General features: G+C 48.6%; 1 protein-coding gene across 3 annotated transcripts in view; it reads left to right on the forward strand.

The window, feature by feature from the left end:
* PAPPA (pappalysin 1) overlaps positions 1-21,239 on the forward strand; it is a 557,592-nt gene that overhangs the window by 327,296 nt on the left and 209,057 nt on the right. For all 3 annotated transcript variants that reach the window (XM_081575791.1, XM_081575790.1, XM_081575782.1), the window contains one exon: positions 9,239-10,301. In XM_081575791.1, coding sequence (XP_081431917.1) covers positions 9,445-10,301 — 857 coding nt within the window. In that variant the 5' untranslated portion in view covers positions 9,239-9,444. The remainder of the gene's footprint in view (positions 1-9,238; positions 10,302-21,239) is intronic.

A 21,239-nucleotide genomic window follows, 5' to 3' on the forward strand; every position in this document is an offset into this window, starting at 1 on the left:
GGCGGCAGGGGGCTTTGGCTTGAGGGTTTTCTGAGAAGCAATGTGATTATCTCTGAAGTTTGTGAGTCTTCAAATCATCAAAAAGAGCTTCTCTGGGGCAGCTCTAATGTCAGCACCCCTGAGTCCACCAGGGGCTGCTTCTTGCTACGGGAACTTTTAAGGGTGAACAAAGGAAAACGTGTAACTCTTCCTCCTCCTCCTCTCTCCCCCTCCTCTTCAGCCTCGGACTCCTCTCCCCCTCCACCCCTGCCTCCCTCTCTTTCTTCCTTATCTTCTTCTCCCTCTCCCCCTCCCACTTCCTTTTTTAAAGCCCTTATGAACCAATTTCAATGACAACGTGTGAAAAAGAGAGTGATGAACAGGTCTCTCTATTTCAGAGAACAGCCTCTGAAAGGATGAAGTTGAACCACACAGAAGAAGGGGGAAAATGGTCCCAATTTGGAGGAAAAGGCACAGACGTTTATCATTAATACTGATTAAACAGCATAGCTAACATTTATCATGTGCTATGCAGATGAGTATTTGTATTCTCTAACTAAATCCTCAAAATGTCACTGTGCCTTAAGTACTGTTATTATCAGTTTACAGTTGAGAAAACTATCAGGGAGGTGAAGGGATTTTGCCCAAGGCTACAAGCTAACAAGCTGCAGAGCTGGTATTCCAACAGATAAGTCTCCACGGTGCAAATACTTCAGTTCAGTTGCTCAATCACGTCCGACTCTTTGCTACCCCTGGACCGCAGCATGCCAGGCCTCCCCGTCCATCACCAACTCCCGGAGCTTCCTCAAACTCATGTCCATCGAGTCGGTGATGCCCTCCCGCTATCGCCAGCGCCCACGTACCAAGTCTGGATACATTTATTGTCTCATTAGTTCCCCCTCCAACCAGCAGAGGTAGATCGCATCATCCCTATTTTACAGATGAGAAGACTACGAGAGAGATGCCCTGCCTTTCCAAGTCACACGGCTCGTGCATGGCAGAGCCAGCACCTGAATGCATGTTTGCTGGTCTCTAGAACTCTGGCTGTGCCGTATTCACAGAGCCTGCTTTCATGTGAGTGCAGGAGGCAGCCTGGAGAGTCACAATCCAGAGGGAAACACAGGGGCACCTTGAGCCCCTAAGGGCACTTTGCCATCCCCAGTGTGTTACGTAAGTCTGTGTATTAACACAGAAAATGGACTTTTAGGAACCCTTAGACATACTCTTGTCCACCTTGCCTTACATCCAAATGGCCTTAAATAGTTTACAAGGAAATATGCATCCATTTATCTCCTTTCTCTCTCTCTCTCTCTCAGGAAAAAAAAAAAAAAGACCTGTGAAGTATACAGAATGAGACTGTTTAATCCCTGGAATACAAATGGGAAAATAGCCTCAGAGAGTCGAATGAGCTCATCCAAGGTCACAAGGCTAGTGTAAAAAAAAAAAAAAAAAGAAGAAGTAAGTGGACCGATAATATCAGGGACTCTTTGGGTGATGGTTCCCAGCAGGGAAAAAGCACACAGGTGGGGAGCAGACCCAGGTGCCACCATGGATGCTGGTCCCGCTGCTCCGCCTAGACCTGCAGAGGGAAGTCTGGCCCCACCCGTGGGGCAAACATAGAAGATGCCTGAGCTAATCTTGACCTTGTGAATTGCTCCAAAGGGTCACTCTGGATACCCCAGCCTCTCACACCCAGAGGGAGGGGCAACCAGAACTCAGCATAGTGTGGAGAAGCCTCTAGCCAAGCGTGATTTCTTCCAAGCCTTCTCCTTCCACTGAGCCTAAGAGCCATCCTTTGAGCCAAGGTACACCGGCCTGGAGGAATGAAGATGCTCAAGTCCCTCGGGCACCTGTCTGGTGCTGCTGAGTCCTCCAGGGTCACACTGGTGGTCCTCCCCCACCACTAAACCAAGTGCAGGGGCCATGGGTATACTTAACCCGAATCTGTCTGTTTTAATCACCCTCCTCTAGACAGATAAAAGCTTTCCATAGGATTGCTCTCTCAAGCATTTCTCTGTGGCTTTGATACCAGCCATTAAACCATGGAAGGGAAGACAAAACAAACAACAAAAAAAGGACCAGCTTCAACTTTCAGCTTTTAATTTTTTTTAGCCTCCTGAAAGAAACCAGATTGTTGACCTAAATTCCCCCTTTCATCCCCACAGCCTCTCACCTCTGCTCGTGTTCCCCTGGCTGAGGTTCCACAGCTAGTGGACATCCGGAAGTTGGAGGGCCTGAAATGGCCTTCCTTTCCCTCCCTGCCAGTCCTCCATGACCTTATATCCTCTTTGGTAGGAACCGAGGCAGGGACGCCTGAAAGACCGAGATCTCAGAGTTACAGAGGGTCTCAGATGGAAGGGACCTCTGTGGCCATGTGATACAACCCTCCTATTTCATAGGGGAGGATTTGAGGATGCCCTTGTTGGGGGCAACTGCCCACCCATTGACCTACAGCAGCAAAGTGGCAGAGCTGGGGCACAAGAACCTTGTCCATGGGCTGAGAGATTTTTTCCCCCTGAAGGCGAGCATCCTAGAAGACAGCTCTGACTTTCGAGTTAGCCCAAGTGGGATTCCCCCACTCTCTAGCTGGGATCCTTGGAGGGAAGTCAATTAGCTTCTCTGCACCTGTTCATTCTCTGTCAAGGAATATCAGTCAAGCCCACTTCACTGGGTTCTTATGAGCATGGAAGGGAATGTCTGTGCTTAGCCAAGAGACCGCCACATTACCCATTATTATTACCATTACAGTTGTCCCTTGGTGCATTTGTCCCCAGGCCCACTGCAGTTACCAAAAGCTGTGGATGCGCAAGTCCTTTGTATACAATGGCATAGAATTTGCATCTGGTCTCCACCCATCCTCCTGTGTACTTTTACATCAGCGCTAGGCTGCTTAAAATGTCTTATGCAATGTAAATGCCAATGCATGTCAAGGTCCCCCTAGGGGAGGTCTAGCTCATCTGTTGGGGAACTGAGCTTGAAATCTGGAGTCTTGAATTCCACTCCTTCCTCTCACTTAGTGCTGTGTGACCTTGGGCAGGTTGACCTCACCCCTCTGAGTCTCAGTTTTCTCATCTGTAAACAGCACCTATTATACAAGGTTGCTTGTGAGGGTAGTAGGAGACATCTTGGCCCAGAAGCAGTTATACACATGCTCAATGCACAGCAGGGGCTCCAGCTGGAACTCAGAAGCATCTCTTTCCTGGGAGGAGCATTTCCTGTGAGGTGACCACACCACCCACTTTTATATCCTCCTAATACTCCTTGCCCTGCCCACAGTAGGAGTTAAGCTGAAACAGTGTCTTGTAACCAAGAAGGATACTGAATTGAGTACAAAGCAGCAAACGATTTCAGAGAAACTTCACGGGGAGAGCTTAAAAAAACTTGTTGAATGGTGGTGTTATAGTTTGCTAGGGTTACCATAACAAAGCACCATGACTTGCTGGCTTAAACAAGAGACATCTATTTTCTCACAGCCCTAGAGACTAGGAGTCTGGGATCAAAGTGTCTGCAGGGTTGGATTTTCCGAGTCCTCTGCCCTTGGCCTGTATAGGACATCTTTTCCATCCTATGTCTTCATGTTGTCTTCCCCTTGTATCTGAATCTCTTCCTCTTAGGACAGCCATTATATTGGATTAGGGCCCACCCTAATAACCTCACTGTAGCTTAATTATCCCTTTAAAGACCTATCTCTAGATAAGTTCATGTTCTGAGGTATGAAGGGCTAGACTTCCACCTAGGAGTTTTTTGAGGGGAACACATTTCAGCCCATGGCAGATGGAAGGGAAAATGGGGGGCCACCAAGAGATGACAGCAAGCTTGAAGAAAAGAACATTGCAATAGAGAACCTGGACATTGGAGCAAAGCTGAGTCAGAAAACCATAGGCAAGGAGGCTAGCAAGGGAGGTTCAGATGCTGAAGGACAAACCGGGGAGGCACCCCAAACTCCAGACAGACAACCAGGCCCGGGCAAGTCTCTGATCCCAGTAAAGCAAGGCATGTCAGGTAGAACTGATGAAAAGCTAGTCATAAAGAACCACTGATTCTTAGTCCAGTTTTGGAGCCCCAGGCAGAAGAATGACCTGGAAAGCAGCCTTTTTGCAGTTCAATTCCACTTGCCTGTGTTGGTGCTGTTGAACTTACAGAAATGTTTTTGGAGGGGGTGGGGCATGTCTTCAGAGAGCCCAGGCTAATGTGTGTGGCACTTGGCACTTGGTGCAGTAATGTGATTAAGAAGTTGGGTCTGGGACTCCTGTGGACATGGATTCTAAGCTGTGTTGCTTTGGACAAGCCAATACCTTTCTGAGCCTCTGTTTTCTCTGCAGAATGGGCTTCGTTGGTAGTTTTGTTGTGAAGATTAAGTGAGAGAATACATGTAAAGCACATGGTGCTTAGTAAGCTTGAAGCAATGTGTTTATATTAATAATATAATTGTGCTCTTATAAGGAACAGAGCAATAGAGAAGTGTCCCCCCGCTTCCCTTCTCTCGCCTTCCTTGTTTCCTCCCTCCCTTCCTTTATTTTATATTTTTAATGACAGACTCTATGCAGCACCTGCAAGGTACCAGATGCTGTGTTGGATGTTGGGCATTTAGAAATGAACCAGATAGAGATATACTCAGGAAGCAGACACTGAATGCATAATTACAAAACAGCTGTCTTGTAGGACAGGGAGGAGTATGATGAATGTGTGGGAGGAAGATCCGTCTCTACCTGGGCTGGAGTGGCGTGGTCACACAACAGTGCCCTGGGGTGATGGCAGTGCAGTGATCCTGAGAGTGGTCCTGACCCCAAAGCCCAGACAGTTCTCCCCGTGTGGCCTGGGCGAAGGTTTTGGGAAACTCCGTACAAGCTCTTCTGTGTTTGAACTTGCCCCCATTGTGCACGCCCTCTATCTCTGGGGTGAGATGAGACCAGAAGAAAAAAAGAGAGAGACAATAAAAATAAACATCAAGCTTGAGCTGGGATGTGCAGCCCTTTCACAGCAAATCTGGCTGCCAGAAGATAGAGACACACTAGAGAGACTAGGCTTCAAGTGTCTGGTGCTGGTCATGAGACCCAGGGCAGCCCCTTTCCTGGGCCTCTGCTTCGTCATCCATGCAGGTGCCCTGGACGCGTCAATGGCTGGTGAATGAACGGGCTCTGGCACTTTCATTGCCTGCTTCCATGTGCTTATAGCTTTGAGGCAGGCTTATGCTAATTAGAGTGAGATGGTGTGCAGGATTGCCTGTGGCCATTCCGTGAGGATGTGTCCCCCAGGATCAACCTCTAGTACCGCCCAGATGGTGCCAATGTTCAGACTGACTCTCAGTGTTTCTTTCACCCTGTCTGTATCTTCCTGGAGAACCGTGGGGAAGGATGGGGTGGAGGGGTGTTGGCTCTCACCCATGTCCTCCAGAGAACACTGTTCTATGTCTGGTATGGAGACACACAAAGGACATGTCCTCTAAGCACACAAGAATTGGCAATGACATGAGGCATTCGATTCAAATCAACAGTTTTGAAGCATCTCCTCCGTACAAGGAACCATTCTCAGAGGGAACAAAAGAGCTCTTAAACTGTACCAGGGAGATCGTTTACTCCCAACTCCTCCTTTCTCAGAAAAAGGAAATAAGGCCTGGCAGCCGAAGAGGCAGGGTGACTTGTCCCCGGCAAGGTCATGCAGCAGCCCGAGAGCCCAGATCTCTGGTCCCAGGTCCTCAGTTCCAGGCTGGTGAAACAGCGGTGTCTCCCATCCAGCCCTCTGAAATGTGACTGCTGTTGATTACTTGATTTTTGCACAGAAATAAATCCCATGCACCACTACACCCCCCCCCATCCCTATTGAAGTTCACTGATTCCCTTTCACCACTAAGGCCCCAGGTAAGTATTTCCCTCTGGACTTCTGAAGCCACTGCTTCAAGGTTCTCATTTCCCTTAACGTGTTTCCTCTTGGTTCTACTGAAAACCCTCCCTCGGCCCTTCCTCTCTGCCTCCTGGGGCTAAGCTGCCTCTTGGTCCTCTGCTCCGTGTGGCAGAGTCTAGCCTTTCTCGTTGATTTCCTCTTTTCTCTCAACTGCAAGCAGAGGTGGCCGAAGCCCGTGTACCCCAGTCCCAGGAAGGTCCTGAACTGAGGGCGCCCTACAGATGTGTAAACATTTTACCTTGCTAACCCAGCCAGCCACCTTCCAAAGGCAACAGGAAAGCCAGGCTGGAGAGCCCCTGGCCAAATAAAAACCTGCAGAGAGAGAGAGAAAAAAAGAGAGAGGGAGAAAGGATCCTGTTTCAGATGTGAATTTTCTCATTAGAAGAATTTTCTGTTCAATGGGCGGGAGGGGTTAGCCAGGAGAGGAAAAGAAGGTGAGCAGAGAGGTGGGATGTGGCGAGGGCAGTGATGGGGTGGGGGCAAGTTCAGGGGGGCGGAGGGTGAAGTCCAGAAGTCTGTTCTCTCATACTTCCCATAGCTAGCAGTGAAAGACCTAGGGGAGCTCATTCCAAAAGTGGAGTCAGAGCTTTGGCCTTGGAGAGGTCAGTGGGGAGGTGGTTTTTAACATGCAAGTCTCATAACAGTAGCAAAGCCAAGGGGGTGGGGGATGGGTTCTGATTTCTGAGTAGAGTTTGCCAGTAAATTTGAGGAGGACTTGTGCTTTTTTGAGCCCTCATCCTACCAGCTCTTGATACATCAGTCACATTGTCTTTAGGGTACCCACTATCTCTGGTGTTGCTATATTTTGTTTTTAGTCCTTTCCCCCTTTTCCTCCTTGACATCACTCTGAGACCCTCCAGCATTTTAACAATGTACTCCCATCTGAACAGGCACGGTGTGCCAGGGATGGTATAGCCACCATGTCTTAAGCGTTACAGCGTATGTAAAGAGAGATATAGAGGAGGGGATTGAGATCCACAGAGGTGAAGCGATTTGCCCCGGATGTACGGCCAATAATTGTTGTCATCAGAATTACCCTGAGTCCAAAGGTCCTGCTCTTTCTATCTGGCCAAGAACACACCCAGTCTTCTGATTCTCCCCGTCCTTTATCCAGGGAGACATAGATTAGTTCCTCTGAGTCTATTTCACCTTTTCTCTTCTCCCACTCTCTTCGGAATCATCCATGTGCGCACTCATGGGACACTTGCTGAGTGCCTGCTGTGTGCAACCCATAGTGCAAGATGCTGGACAGGGTAGAGATGACCCAGACAGAGTCATCATTCTCAAGAAGCATCCTGTCTAGGGGAGACTCCAAAACCAGAGAGTAAATGTCCAGTTTCCTAAAAGTACAAAGAATTCAGAGGAAAGAGTGATTATTCCTCACAGGACCATTAGGGAAAGCTTCCTTGGAGAGGTGGTTTCTGTTTTAACCATTGGGAAACCTGGAATCACAGAAAATCCACCATGGACCAGGCATATGAGGGAAACTTCATTCATTCCCCTCCTTTGCTGGGGAGAGAACCAAGACCCACCAATACTTGGTGTTTCATCAAGGCCTGAGAGCAGGTTGATATTGTAGGAGACCCTGGCCATCACTTGAAAGATGATAGAACAGGGAATGGTGATAGGGGAGATGTAGGTGGACTTGGAAGCTTGGCCAAAACTACCATCCATGTCAGCTGCTAACAGATTTACACAAAGGCAAAGGCCCCAGTACCCACAAAGAAGTCCAAACTGTGTGGGCCTTCTCTATTGATTTTGCTAGAAGCTCTCTGTGCTCATTTGATGAGTGCTAATGGCAGATGTACACTCGAAGTTATGGTGACCGCAACAATTCTCCAGCTGAAAGTAGGGACTGTCCTCCTAAATGAGCATCTTTTATTCATTCTCCTATCCCTCTCTTTCTCCTCCCACCTAGCCTCATACCTCATCGAACACTTAGAATAATTCTTAATTAGAAAGTCCTCTTCCCCATCCAACTGCTTATCTGTGCCAAGGACACTGGGTATATTCCATAAAAGCTGGGAACAGGAGTTGATGAGATAAAGAAACTTAGATCCAGAGAGAATCTACTTAGTGACATCCTGGGGTTTCCAGGCTAAGTCTAGAGGTGTCTGGCTTGAAACTTTCCCAAACAGTCAACTGAAATTTGGGACAAGCCAGGCAGGTGATTTTTTGCAGATGGACCCCTGGTGACACTAATGAGGGAGAGGGAGGTAAAGTTAGTACCTAGGATGGTGATTCTAGGGTCTGATGGATCTAGGATCTAGTTACCAACCAGTTGAACTTAAACCATCCATCTCTTTACCTCCTTCAATTCCTGTTTCCTCCTCTGTTAACTTAATATCATCACCTTGAGAGTGCTAAATGGGTTAAATGAATTAATGCATATGCAGACCTTAACACAAGGCCTCACTTGTGACAGAGGCTTGGTTTTACTTAATGATGGAGTCCCTAACATCTTTTATGCTAAGAGGATGCCTTTTACTTTTTAAAACATTAGCACTGATGTTAGAGAAAAGCAGGTTTGAATTGGGTCTCAGGAAATTTGTCAGTGACTGTGTAACCTAACAAATACCTTCAATTTCCTGAGTCTCAACTCCCTTAAGTTTCAAGTGAAGGAGTTGGAAATGGTGATGTTTAAAAACCTTTCCAGCTCAGATAGTAAGTATGCCTGCCTTTCTTTGGGGGTGACTATCAGAGCTAGTCAGGACTGTTGTTACGATAGAAGCTTAGCAGCCCATGACTCACTTCTTCAGGCAACTTTCCTGGCAATTCACTACCACTGATCATTGATGAGTGCTGGTGGATGCTATACTCCTAGTTATGGTGACTATAGTCGGAGCTGCCGAAATGAGCACCTTCTGTTGATCATTTTCTCTCTTTGATTCTCCTCTTACCTCTTCCTCTCACCACGTATGTCATTCTACACTTAAAATACACTTTTAATTAAAAAGTCCTCTTCCCCATCCAACAGTTTTGCAAAATCAAAGATTTTCAGATTTTAATTATTAGTAGTATTACTGTTGTTTTCTTTAGCTCAAGTATGTATTCTGCAAACAAGTGTCATTTTTTGTGTGCCCCATACTCAAAACCAATAAAAGTGAAACCACATGGGTTTAAGTTGTGTCAGAGCCTCCCAAAGCCACCTCATCAGTGTTCCCCATTCCTCTAGCCCTCACCTTGCCCTAGGGGTGGTCCCAGAGGCTCAGTTAGTCACTGCCAGGAGGCTGCTGAGCGCAGTTTGTAAACTTCCTCTTCTAGGACATCCTGATAGGAATTTTATCGGAAAGAAAGAACTTCCCCTCTCCTTCTTCCACCCTTTATTTATTCATCTTTTTCTTTTGGGGCTACATAGGGCTCTATGACAAATGTTCTTATGCCTCACGTGACCGAGGATGGGTCGTGGGCATTCACACCGTCAGTGACCAAGGCAACAGAGACCCACGCTACTTTTTCTCCTTGAAGACAGACCGGGCCCGGCAAGTGACCACCATCAATGCCCACCGCAGCTACCTCCCAGGCCAGTGGGTATACCTGGCTGCCACCTATGATGGGCGGCTGATGAAGCTCTATATGAACGGTGCCCAGGTGGCCACCTCAGGGGAGCAGGTGGGCGGGATCTTCAGCCCACTGACCCAGAAGTGTAAAGTCCTCATGCTAGGAGGAAGCACCCTGAACCACAACTACCGGGGCTACGTGGAGCGCTTCAGCCTGTGGAAGGTGGCCAGGACGCAGCGCGAGATCCTGCTGGACATGGGGACCCGCGGCCCCCAGGGGCCTCTACCTCAGCTCCTCCTCCAGGAGAACTGGGACAATGTGAAGCGGGCCTGGTCCCCCATGAAGGACGGCCGCAGCCCCCACGTGGAGGTCAGCGGCGCCCACGGCTTCCTGCTGGACACCAGCCTGGAGCCGCCGCTGTGCGGGCAGACGCTATGCGATAGCCCCGAGGTCATTGCCAACTACAACCAGCTGCCACGGCTCCGCCAGCCCAAGGTGGTGCGCTACCGCGTGGTCAACCTCCACGACGACGGCCGGGAGAACCCCACGGTGAGCCGGCAGCAGATCGACTTCCAGCACCGGCAGCTGGCCGAGGCCTTCAAGCACTACAACATCTCCTGGGAGCTCGAGGTGCTGGAGGTGAGCAACTCCTCCTTGCGCCGCCGCCTCATCCTGGCCAACTGTGACATCAGCAAGATCGGCGACGAGAACTGCGACCCGGAGTGCAACCACACGCTGACCGGCCACGACGGCGGGGACTGCCGCCACCTGCGCCACTCCGCCTTCACCAAGAAGCAGCGGAACGGGGTGTGCGACATGGACTGCAACTACGAGCGCTTCAACTTCGACGGCGGGGAGTGCTGCAACCCCAATATCACCGATGTCACCAAGACCTGCTTCGATCCCGACAATCTGCACAGGTAAGGGAGTCGAGCTCCTCCCCTTTTTACCCGTGGGTGTGGCTCCTACCGCCCAATGGGGTTGCGGGAATTTCCCAGTTCGCTAGGCGGACTGGACCAAGTAATCACAGGACTGCATGCAAGGTTGGGCTTCCCAGGTGGCTCAGTGGTAAAAATCCACCTGCTGGTGCAGGAGAGGCGGGTTGGATCCCTGCGTTGGGAAGACCCCCTGGAGAAGGAAATGGCAACCCACTCCAGTATTCTTGCCTGGGAAATCCCACGGACAGAGGAGCCTGGCAGCCTGCAGTCCATGGGGTTGCAAGGAGTCTGATACAACTTAGCAACGAAACAAATATGCAAGGTTAGTCCATTACCAAAATATTTCTGCATCACCTCCTATGGGCTCAGAGGGAGCTCTCAAGATCCTGTCTTCTCAAAGGGTTCAGAATCTAAAACTGGATGACCTGGGCTGAGTACTAACAGCTGCGGTTATAAAGCACTCTGCTGTCCAGTTCAGTGGTCACTAGCCACATGTGACTGTTTTTCAATTAGTGAAGATGAAATGCAGTTTAAAATCCAGTTCTTGCATCACACTAGCCATGTTTTCAGAATTCAGTAGCCACCTAGGGCTAGTAGCTACCATACTGGACAGAGTCATATGACTGCTTATGTGCTAGCAGAAGGGTCTGTTGGGCAGTTTTGGTGGAGCTGGGATGGACTGGGGTCAGACAGACTGTATGCTTTCTCAGTCACTATGGCATATCTGAATCTTTGGGACCCTGTGGACTGTAGCCTGCCAGGCTTCTCTGTCCATGGGATTTTCCAGGCAAGAATACTGGCTTCAAGTCTCTTCCCTTCCTTTGTGACCTCTTGCAAGTCGTGCCCTCATCTGTACAATGGTAATGGCAGTGGCACCTACTTTGTCAAGTTGCTTTGAGGATCAAATGAGGGCAGGTAAGGCAAGTCTCTGCTAGGGGCTCGCAGGTGATTACCTCTCAATAAGTGCATCTGCCGTTTCTTGAACAATGAAAGGCAGCACGTAGCATTTATAGGAGGTCAAAGAGGAACAGCTGACTTGCAGCTTGAACATTTTAGGGAAAGCTTAGGTTCGATTTGGACATCAGAGATTGAGTAGATTGCATTGAGGGAGAAGGAGGAAACTCAAGGCAGAGGAGCTTCACGTATTGCTGAGAAGAGGGTGGAAAGGGTGGAGGGCAGATTTTCTGTTTAATGCTTGACTTAGCCTCTACTTTGTACTACAACTCTGACCAGCAGCCCCCCAAAACACCCAGAGGTGGGCCATGGGTGATCTCTGTTTGATGTGGGACCCAGGGGAACTAGTTTTAAGTCAGAGAGACAGACCACATCCACTTTCCTAACTTCCCAGATTCATGCTGAACTTTTCCATTCTGTCCAGCCCACGGGACCCTGGCCTTGCTGATGGCTTGGCTGGTTAGCTCACTTGCCAACCTCTGCGGGTTTTCTGCTGACTCTTCTCTCTGTGTCTCTCCCACAAGAGCAAGGGCCTCCCATGCACTGACAAAATACCTATGTGCAGAGAAATGACGATGCTGGCAAGAGAATGTCATGCCTGGCCCCAAGCCAGAGAGCACGTCAGCTCAGCCTTCTGGCACCAGGAGGGCCCCTGGACTCTCACCTTGGCTCAGAGTCAGAAGCAGCCCATGTAGGAAGAAGCAGGTCTGTGGCAGGTTCTTTCTAGTTCTCAGTGCACTTTCATCTCTGCTCTCAGTTAGGCTTTGACGGCGTTTGATGAGGATGACTAGACAGGGTTAGCATTTGTATTTGACTGATAGGGCTTTAGAGAGTGAAATGACTTGACCAAGGTCCCAGGTCAGGAAAGGCATTTGGCTAAATTACAAATGCAGGACTTCTGAGATGAATGTGATGTATGCTCTCCTGAGCCAGACCCCAGGAGTTCCTGGGGTTCCCAAGTAGAGCGGGCGTGGGAGGATAGATGAAGAACCAGGAATACTGGAAGTCACTCATCCATCTGTCCATTTATCCATTCATTCACTCATGCAACAAATGTTTATTCAGCACCTTCCCAGTGCCAGGAAGGTGAGCACCCTTATCCCTGCTTTGCGGAAGGAAATCCAGGCTTCAGAAGAAGGAAAGGGCTTACCCCCAGTCACTCAGCTAAGGCATGAAGAACTTAGATTTGAGTCTTGCTCTGCTGACTCCAAACTCCCATGGAAGGGGGGTATTTTTAAATCCAAGGAGCAGTAAGAAGCAGAGTCAAAACGCAGGAGTGACTGGCAAGGTGGCTTTCCTAAAGCCTTGGGAGAAAACTGCTGAGTATGATTGGGTCAGGACCAAGGGCAGCTGACCTCTGTGGTTGGGGTGCAGGGGCCACGGGGCCCCAGGTTCCAGAGGGCTGACCATCAGCAGACAGTGCTGGCAGGTGCCAACGGCCTCCTCTTTTCTAAATCATGGGACCGCATGTCCAGAATGTCCGTGAGCAGCCATGTGCCAGCGCTGTGACCACTCACACCAGGGCCTGTGTGTTTGCTGGCTGGAAAGTTCTGTGACCCAGGGAGCCCCACGGGGATGTTTCATCTCCTGATGAAGCTGGGGGGAGGCACAGCATTCTGGCTGAATCAGCTCTCCTGTGTGCAGAGAGAAACCTGTGGAAGTTTGCAGAGAAATATTTGTTTTGTGACTTTTAAAAAACAGAGAGAGGGAAGAGGGGAGGAAGAAATGAATGAAAAAGGAAGGAAAGAGGAAAGGAAGGGAGAGAGGGAGCTAGGAAAGAAGGACAACACCAGTAATAGAAAATTAGATTGACACTGTCTTGATGATTTTTAATAAAGAGATGAACTTGTTTCATACACAAGGTATGCTCCTGCATTGCCTGCCTCCCACCCACCCTCTCTCTCAATGGGTAGAAACAATAAAGATAATATTTCAATTACTACTTCTCAATCTATGGTAGAGAACCAATTTTGTTTCCTATACATTGCCAACCAATTCTTTTGTAACATAACAGCAAAAATGAATTGCTGTAAATGAAATAGCCCCAAGAATGGTGAAGCTGTGTCAGAGTTCTCTAAAAGTTTCTAAATACTGTCTCTCCACTTCTATACTCATTGTGCCATAGACTAATGAGAAGTCGTTGGTGCACGGCTTACTTAGAGTGGCGCTGAGTAAAATTCATCATCCTGACAGTTTATGTAGCAGTTCCTTCGAGTAAAATAAGACCCACCAGGAGTACAGCAGTGCAGACTCCGTCAGAGAATTACTGTTTCTCCCAACACATTTGAAGTCATTCTTCACCTACTAATCCTTGGGCCCCCTTAGTCCATGTTCTCAGGAGTTCACGTGTTACCGGAGAGCACCCAGTCCTAGCAGAAGGCTACAGAAGACATTGAAATGATGTCAGATGTCAGAGCTAGAAGCATCCTCAGAGATCAGTGGATCCAAACCTTGCTTCCCCCATAGAGGGAAGCTGAGGCCTAAGCTCACACAGTCCATTAGTGGTCAAAGTGAGGTCAAGGATCCTCTAGATTTCCGAGGCGTGGTCATCTGCTGTGATGCAGCTTCTCAGGACTGTGCGGACGTTCTTGCCTCTCACGGATGCCTGCGCCCCCGCTCTCTGACCTTGCTTTCTTCTTCTGAGCATTTGGGGTTGTGAGATGCTGAGATGAGGGAGTTTGGAAGAGAATCACATAAGGACTTTGGGTGTCCATGAGCCACTGCAGAACTATTAGAGCTACATTAGCCATGAGTTTTCCTTATTGAGAGGCCAGGATAAGGACACCTGAGTGAGGATATGCACAAAGAAGGGGCCTGGGGAGTGGATGTGGATGAGTGAACAGAACGCTGAAAAAGCTGGTCCGCCAAGAAGATGCAGCCTCAGCAAGGGGTCGGGGGAGGGATGGGAGGAGGAAGGGCTTGTAGAATAAGGAGTCATTCAGTATGACTGGGGTCTGGAGCATAAGCAGAAAGGGGTTCAGTTTATCTCGTGAAAAACTCTAGCCTGCCTCTCTCCCTTCTTTCATTTCTTCAGGCCCTCCTTACTTTCTTCCTTCCCTCCCTCCTTCCTTCCTATTGTTCCTTCTTTTCTTTTCTCTTTAAACGTTGAATGCTCCCTTTGTGACAGCCCAGTCCCTGCCCTTTTGGAGCTCACCATCCAGTGGATAAGAGATGAGCAAAAACAGACATCACGATCCCTGGTGTGAAAGAAGGACCCCCAGTCTCAGCCAAGAGGAGCTGTCTTGGAGGGGAAGCACAGGTCTTTTTATTGGACTGGACAGTTATAAAAAGACATTCCAGTGACTCTTGGCCATTCTCTGTAGTAGTGGAGACAAGCTAGGTAGGCAGGACTTCATTTGCAGCCATTAGAAATGTCTACAAACAGGTTAGAACATACTTGGTGCATCTTTTTATAAATGAAATGAAAAACCTGGATGTTAATAGAAATCCCCAGTGTCAGGAAATCCAGGGGCAGTTGACACTTTGGGCTGGGCACACTTCATGGTGAGAGGATGTTGCAACACACCCACCAAGTTCCTGGCAGACCCCTTCGAGCTGTGAGCTCTGGCAACGTTAGGTGAACCTCACTTGAACATCTGTTCATATGGAATAGGACAGATAGGTAAAAGGAGACCTCCCTGACACCCTTACGATGGCTCACAGGGAAACCTTTTCTTTGTCTTCTCTGCATTATTATTTTTAATGTAACAAGGGCATTCCCCTGGGGCCACGCTTTGTTTTTTTGGATCCAAGTGGCTGTTGCTGGAATCTTTGGAAAGGGCTGGAATCAGCCTCGAGGCAGTCTACCTGACCCCTCTGCCAGTGTCTCTCATCCTCCTCAGTCTCCTCTCCTGCCCCTTATCTGAGGCCATGAGATGGTTTGCCTTCCAATGAGACCCTTTATTGGGTTTTTTAAATTTCTTTTCTAGAATGATCTCACAGAGCAGACACTTTCTTCTCTTCCATTCCCTGCAAGTCTAACACAGTTGCATGGAATCAGGGACTCTCTGAGCTGAAATGAGCGGTGGAGTGGTCCAGCCCCTGTGATCATAGATGGGGAGCGGTGAGCTCCCAAAAGGGGCAGTGCTGACGCAGACCTCACAGAGAGAGCACAAGTCCTGGGATCTCATTTCTTCCTCCCAAGGCATTTCAATGCCCTCCATTGCCTTGATGTCTTAGCAGCTGACAACTTGGAAGCAGTCTGTTTAGGAGGGCTGTGTTCTTATTCATTATCCATATTTTGGTAAGGCACTTTGGTATCCAAGGGACTGTGAAAAATGCCCTAGGAATCGAGGATATGATCCATGTCCTCAAGGTATCTGTGTGCTGTGGTTTAATGACATTTTGTTATAGTCATTCAAGAGATGGCAGGAGAGCAGATGATTCACTTCCAAATGAACCAGAGAGATGATAAGACTTACATGAGCTCTGAGAAAAGGCAGATTCATGGCAGTTAGGAGCAATCAGGAAAAGCTTTCTGGCAGAGAAGGTGTACAAACAGGTTTCCAGCATTTGTAGGCTCTGGAGTGATAGAAAAGAGCAAGGTAGGAGCAGAGAGATGGAGGTGGGCAGGTGTGGGGAGGGTATAAGAAAGAGGTGAGGTAGATGCTTGAGGCTTCATGCAGGTAGATGCTCTCTCTTGATCATCAGGTTACCAAGCTCCAACAATCAGACTTAGAAAGAATGAAAGAAGAATTCGGGGGAAACAGATTCGAGCCCTGACATGGCAGCTTCTTAGCTATGCAAGTCTCTTAATCTCCTCGGGCCTCTACATCCACATCTGTCCGAAGGGAAAAATAATAATAATGATATCTGACCGCCAGGATCACACAGTTGCCTCAAGGGTCACACAAAATAACATCCCAGAAAGAGTTCTGGGAAGAGTTAACCAGCACGCAGATGAAAGAAGGCATTGTTGTTTTTTCTGTAACTTTGTTCATTCTTTTCCAGTAATCATGTAAGAGAAATTGCTTGGAATTTTATAATCAGAATATCAGAGTTTATTTAACGTGACTAACATTCATTAAAGCAATAACAGCAGTCAAGCCTGGTGGAATGGAGAAATGAGGGGTGTTGGAGACCGACCAGGGTTTGAGTCTTGGTTCCTTGTCTGGCTTGGCCCATCTTGCAATAACAGTGACTTGGGTTCTCAACGGTCACAGTTGGGTGTGGCACGTCATGAAATGTAAATGGAGCCGTGGTTTGTGAAGCACCTGGGCCAGTACCTGGCACATAGTAGGTGCTGGGAGGCTCCCCTCCCTGCCCCCAGGCATGCGTGGGCTCCTCTTCTACCAGCTTTGTCTTACGGAGACTGCAGGCTCATAAAGAGGGTCTGGCTGAAACTGCAGCGCACACACTGAGGCCATTTGTTCAGATTACTTCCATTCTTAAAATACTTTCTTTTAAGGACTGACCCACACAATTGGTTTTTTAAATGAAGACCACATAACTTCTATCAAACTCATTGAACTCACACACTGGTTTACTTTGAAAACACCCCAGATGTCTGTGTTAGAGGATACAGCTCTGCAACAGGGAACGAGCCCCTCAGTGTTCAGGGGGTCATAGTGGATGGGTCGCTGATTCAGTTGAAGCTCCCAGATTTTTTGACTGTGTCCAGCCCATGTGCGTGCTTGAGTGTAGATATGCAAACACCCCATCCAGACCCCCTGGTCCACGTGGGCTGGTGTCCTCTGACTCAGTCTGGGCTTTCCTCATGCTTTTCTTCTGAGCAAAGCCCACCTTGACTCACAGGTTCTGTCTGTGACCCATGAACGCCTGTGACTTTGGTCTTTGGGAGCAGACTAGAGGGGTGATAGAGGGCACGAGAAGAATTGCTCATGGCCCCTGAAGATGTGATTAATAAGACGCTCACAACAGTGTGGAAGAGTGAGGGATCAGGCAGTCCAGAAAATAAATAAGATCACAAGTCTCAGAGACAGAGGGGATGTGAATCGAGCCACTTACTATTTCTGTGACCTTGAACTAATCTTTTCCATATTCAGAGACTCAGTTTTCTCCTCTGTAAAACCAGGAATGGAAGTAACGTTGGGTGGTTTTAGAGGATGTCACAAAAGTATACCCGGTTAATCCTTTAAAATAGGACCTGGGACTTAGTGACCGCTCAAAGTAACAATGGGTGTTTGGAGATTTTCTGTCTCTGGGAAACCTTCTGACCTCTGACATGCACATCCTCAAATTCCCAGCCCCTCTCAGATCCTGAGCCCCCTTGCTAGAACCTCCAGGCTGGACTGGGAGTTGGATGTGACCTAATCACTCCGTACCAGGGCTCTTGGATTTTGACACCCATTGATTCCATTTTTAAAAGATTTCCTTTACTGCCAAAGCTCAGCACATACAAAATGCTCATGTATTCATTTTTCATTTTCCCAAGAGTTAGGCAACAGGTCACATGGAGTGTATGCATTTCCACCAAAAAACACAGGCCTGTCAGGGTCCTAGGATCCCACCGAGGAATTCACATGTGCACATCCTAGGGAGGGAACTGGAAGCCAGGCTGGTGCCCGCAAGGCTCTCAGGACCCCACTGGGCAGGGGAGGGTGGAGCTGGTTTTCTGCCTGCACCTGGGGATCTGGCCACAGCACACCCACCTGAGAGTTTACAGGTGAAGGTTGGAACCGTTCCTCTGAGACACACCGGGGCAGCCCCCCCCCCCCGCCCCGTGCGGGAGCTGCTCCCTCTCTGCCCCTTTCCTAGATGCATATTTCCACCCCCAGTGTCCTAACAGACACATGCAGCGCATGGGGCCCTTTCGAGGGCCTCAGTGGGAGGCGGCTGGGTTTTCTCCGCCCTGTGTCTGGCTCGGTCGGCATTCTCCTTTTCCTTCCTCCATCCTCTGGTGACACCGACCACTCACGACAGCCTCAGTGCTCAGTCAGATGCCCTTCCAGGTGAGGAAACGGAGCGGCCGGGCTGGGAGGGAGGGCTGAACAGACACCGGTACATTTTGTTTCCGTGAAACACGTTTCCCTCAGTTGATTTCAGCCCAGCTTGTACCTGCCTGCTTGCAGCTGGCCAGATTTCCAGCCTCTGAGAGGGAACCCCCACACGTCCACTCTCACCTTCTGCAGACACAAAACCACTGTGTGGACCACAGCATGTGGCTCACAGGTTTGTGTGTAGACATTGAACAGGCACCTGTTTCTTCATATTCATGGAGGAGTGTTTTCTTTTTCTCCATCCCTCTCTGCTTCTCTTTCTCCGTCTTTCTCAGAGTCTACGTCATTCTGTGGGTCTGGTGATGATGGGTGGAGCGTGAGGGCATCCGTGTCCTCCATTTCAAGCTTCTGATGTTCATTGATTCCAGGCTTTTTGGAGCTCAGCCAGCCAGCCACAGCTCTCAGACTTGAGCTTGGCTTCTCGCTACTGACCTGTGTTGATGGCCACCGAGGGCAGTGGTGACTGTCACTCCACCAAAGCCTGGAGTGTCTCAGACTCTTCCAGAGGGGGGAAGGCAGACATGAGGAAAGTGACTAGATCCTTCCAAGTAACTTCAAAGCCAGCACGGAATAAGTCACTTCTCTGACTTCACATTCTGCCTCTGTAAAATGGGAGAACTGGGACAGACGAGCTCTGAGACCTATTATCTGCTCAGGCATTACAGTCCAGGCTTGTGGGGACTGGGGCTGGAGGGAAAAAGGGGGGAGGAGAGAGGTGCTGACTATTGAACAGTACAAACTCATTGACACTGGGGACATTCAGGGAAATGAGAGACAGTCCCTACCTTCAAAGTATCTGCCAGTCCCCATATCTAATTGAGCACGACAGGTAGAGAGTAGCAATGAGGGAACAATTATACTCGGTAACAAGTTGAAAACAAAAAATCCTCCCACTGTCACTCAGGTCCCGGTAGAAGCCTCAGGAAAGAGCTCCACCTTGGGCAGTCTGCACGTCTGCTCTTTACTTTTCCCTCAGGCCCCGAATGCGGCATCCTCTTTCCAAAAATCAATTTGAATTTAATTCTACTTTCGACAGCCTGACATAGAGTGTCATACTTTCCAGCATTATTTCCCCATGTTTGAACCCTGACTTTCACATGACCCTTGGAGAGCTGTCTCTTTTTTTAATCTCTCAAGAGACCCAAGTTTGTGGAAGTTACTAACTAGGCTTGTGCAACATCATCCGGAGATGGTGTGCATCTCTGAGAGATGACACTCATCTCCTAGAATGACCAGGAAGTTCTTACTTTAGATACATCTATGATTTGCCTAAGGTTAGGTGATCTGTCTCTTGTGTTGTTGGAAGAGGGGGTTTGCTATGACCAATGTGTTCTCTTGGCAAAAAAACTCTGTAAGCCTTTGCTCTGCTTCATTTTGTACTCTAAGGTCAAACTTGCCTGTTACTCCAGGTATCTCTTGACTTTCTACTTTTGCACTCCACTCCCCTATGATGGAAAGGACATCTTTTTTGGTGTTGTTCTAGAAGGTCTTGTAGGTCTTCATAGAACCATTCGGCTTCAGCTGATACCGGGAAAGATTGAGGGCAGGAGGAGAAGGGGGCAACAGAGAATGAGATGGTTGGGTGGCCTCACTGACTCAATCAACGGACATGAGTTTGAGCAAGCTCCAGGATATGGTGAAGGACAGGGAAACCTGGTGTGCTGCAGTCCATGGGGTCACAAAGAGTCGGACATGACTGAGTGACTGAGCAACAACAAGGTGATCTGTATGGGCCCAGACTAACACCCAGAAGCTGCCATATTGGCTCACATTGAAGACAGTGTTGTCATTTTTGCTCATATCTCCCCAACTGTAAATGTGTGGGGTCAGTCTTCACATCACTTAAATCTTAAATGGTTAAAAATTAGAGTGAAACAACACAGTCTAGTGAGATTGCCGCCTGTCCTTAGAACTCTGTGGCTGCTACAGCTTGCAATGCAGAGGTGATTTGTCTTTATTTAACTGAACATCAAGTGTAAGACCAACCACAGGGCTGTCGGCAAGCTGTGTATTTCCTTCTCAGTGTGGTCAGTTGTATTACTTATCAATTGTGGTTTTGATCCTCTAAGAAGAAAGTGAGAGAGTGGAGAGAGATCGCTGAGGGCCCTGGAACTGTGCATTGCTGTTGTAAGAGCAGTGATCTGACGTGCAGTCACCATATCACCGCCTTCCTACTTTTGAACACACCATCGCAGTTCAGCTGTTGGTCTTCCTTACAGATCAGGGGATTCTTCAAGTTTCATGGCTTCCCTGAAAATCAGTAAACTACAGTCCCTGGGGCTATCAAAGCAGAGATTGTAGAACCCCAGGAGAAGATGTTAGGAGACTGATGGTTCATTCATGTGTATGTGGAGTCGGGGGGCGGGGGCGGGGGGGCATGTCTACGACGTGCAAGCACTGTGCAAGGTGCTGGGGTTACAATGAGCGTTTCACAAGATAGGTGTGATTCTGCCCTCATGGAATTTCCTGCAGGTAAATAAGTAGCTAGCTGGAGAAGTGCTGCTGTGGAGAAGTCCAAGGTGCTGAGGGAAGCAAGGGTGGGTACCTGACTCATCAGGGGTCAGAGTTGCTTCTAGGCTGGGTCTGGAAGGATGGGGCACATTAACCAAGTGGGTGGAGCTGAGCTTGCCAGGAACCAGGCGTTCTAACACTTTTGCCTTCTGCTCCACGAGTCTCTAGAAGCCTTTTTCAGAGTGAGAAATGAGAAAAATAGGATCTGAGTAGTTCCTGATAAAAGGTATTCCTTTTAAATTGGTGTCCTTTATTCTGTGATTATTTTAATTCCTTCCTTTAGAGTCCTACATCAGTACCCATTATTTTATGATATGAAGGACAGCATGTATGGGAGTTTCACCTTTTGAATGCTGTATTTATTTGTCAGAATGAGAGATTGCTACTTTCATGTCAATTTTTAAGATGATCCAAAGATCTGAGAACCAGTCCATTGATCCTCCCTGCCTCTCTGAATCAGCACCTTCCTCTCCTCCGGTCCATGTCCTCAGGATTC

Source organism: Giraffa tippelskirchi, chromosome 1 (assembly GCF_054371585.1).
Source record: "Giraffa tippelskirchi isolate mGirTip1 chromosome 1, T2T-mGirTip1v1.2.pri, whole genome shotgun sequence".
NCBI lineage: Eukaryota > Metazoa > Chordata > Mammalia > Artiodactyla > Giraffidae > Giraffa > Giraffa tippelskirchi.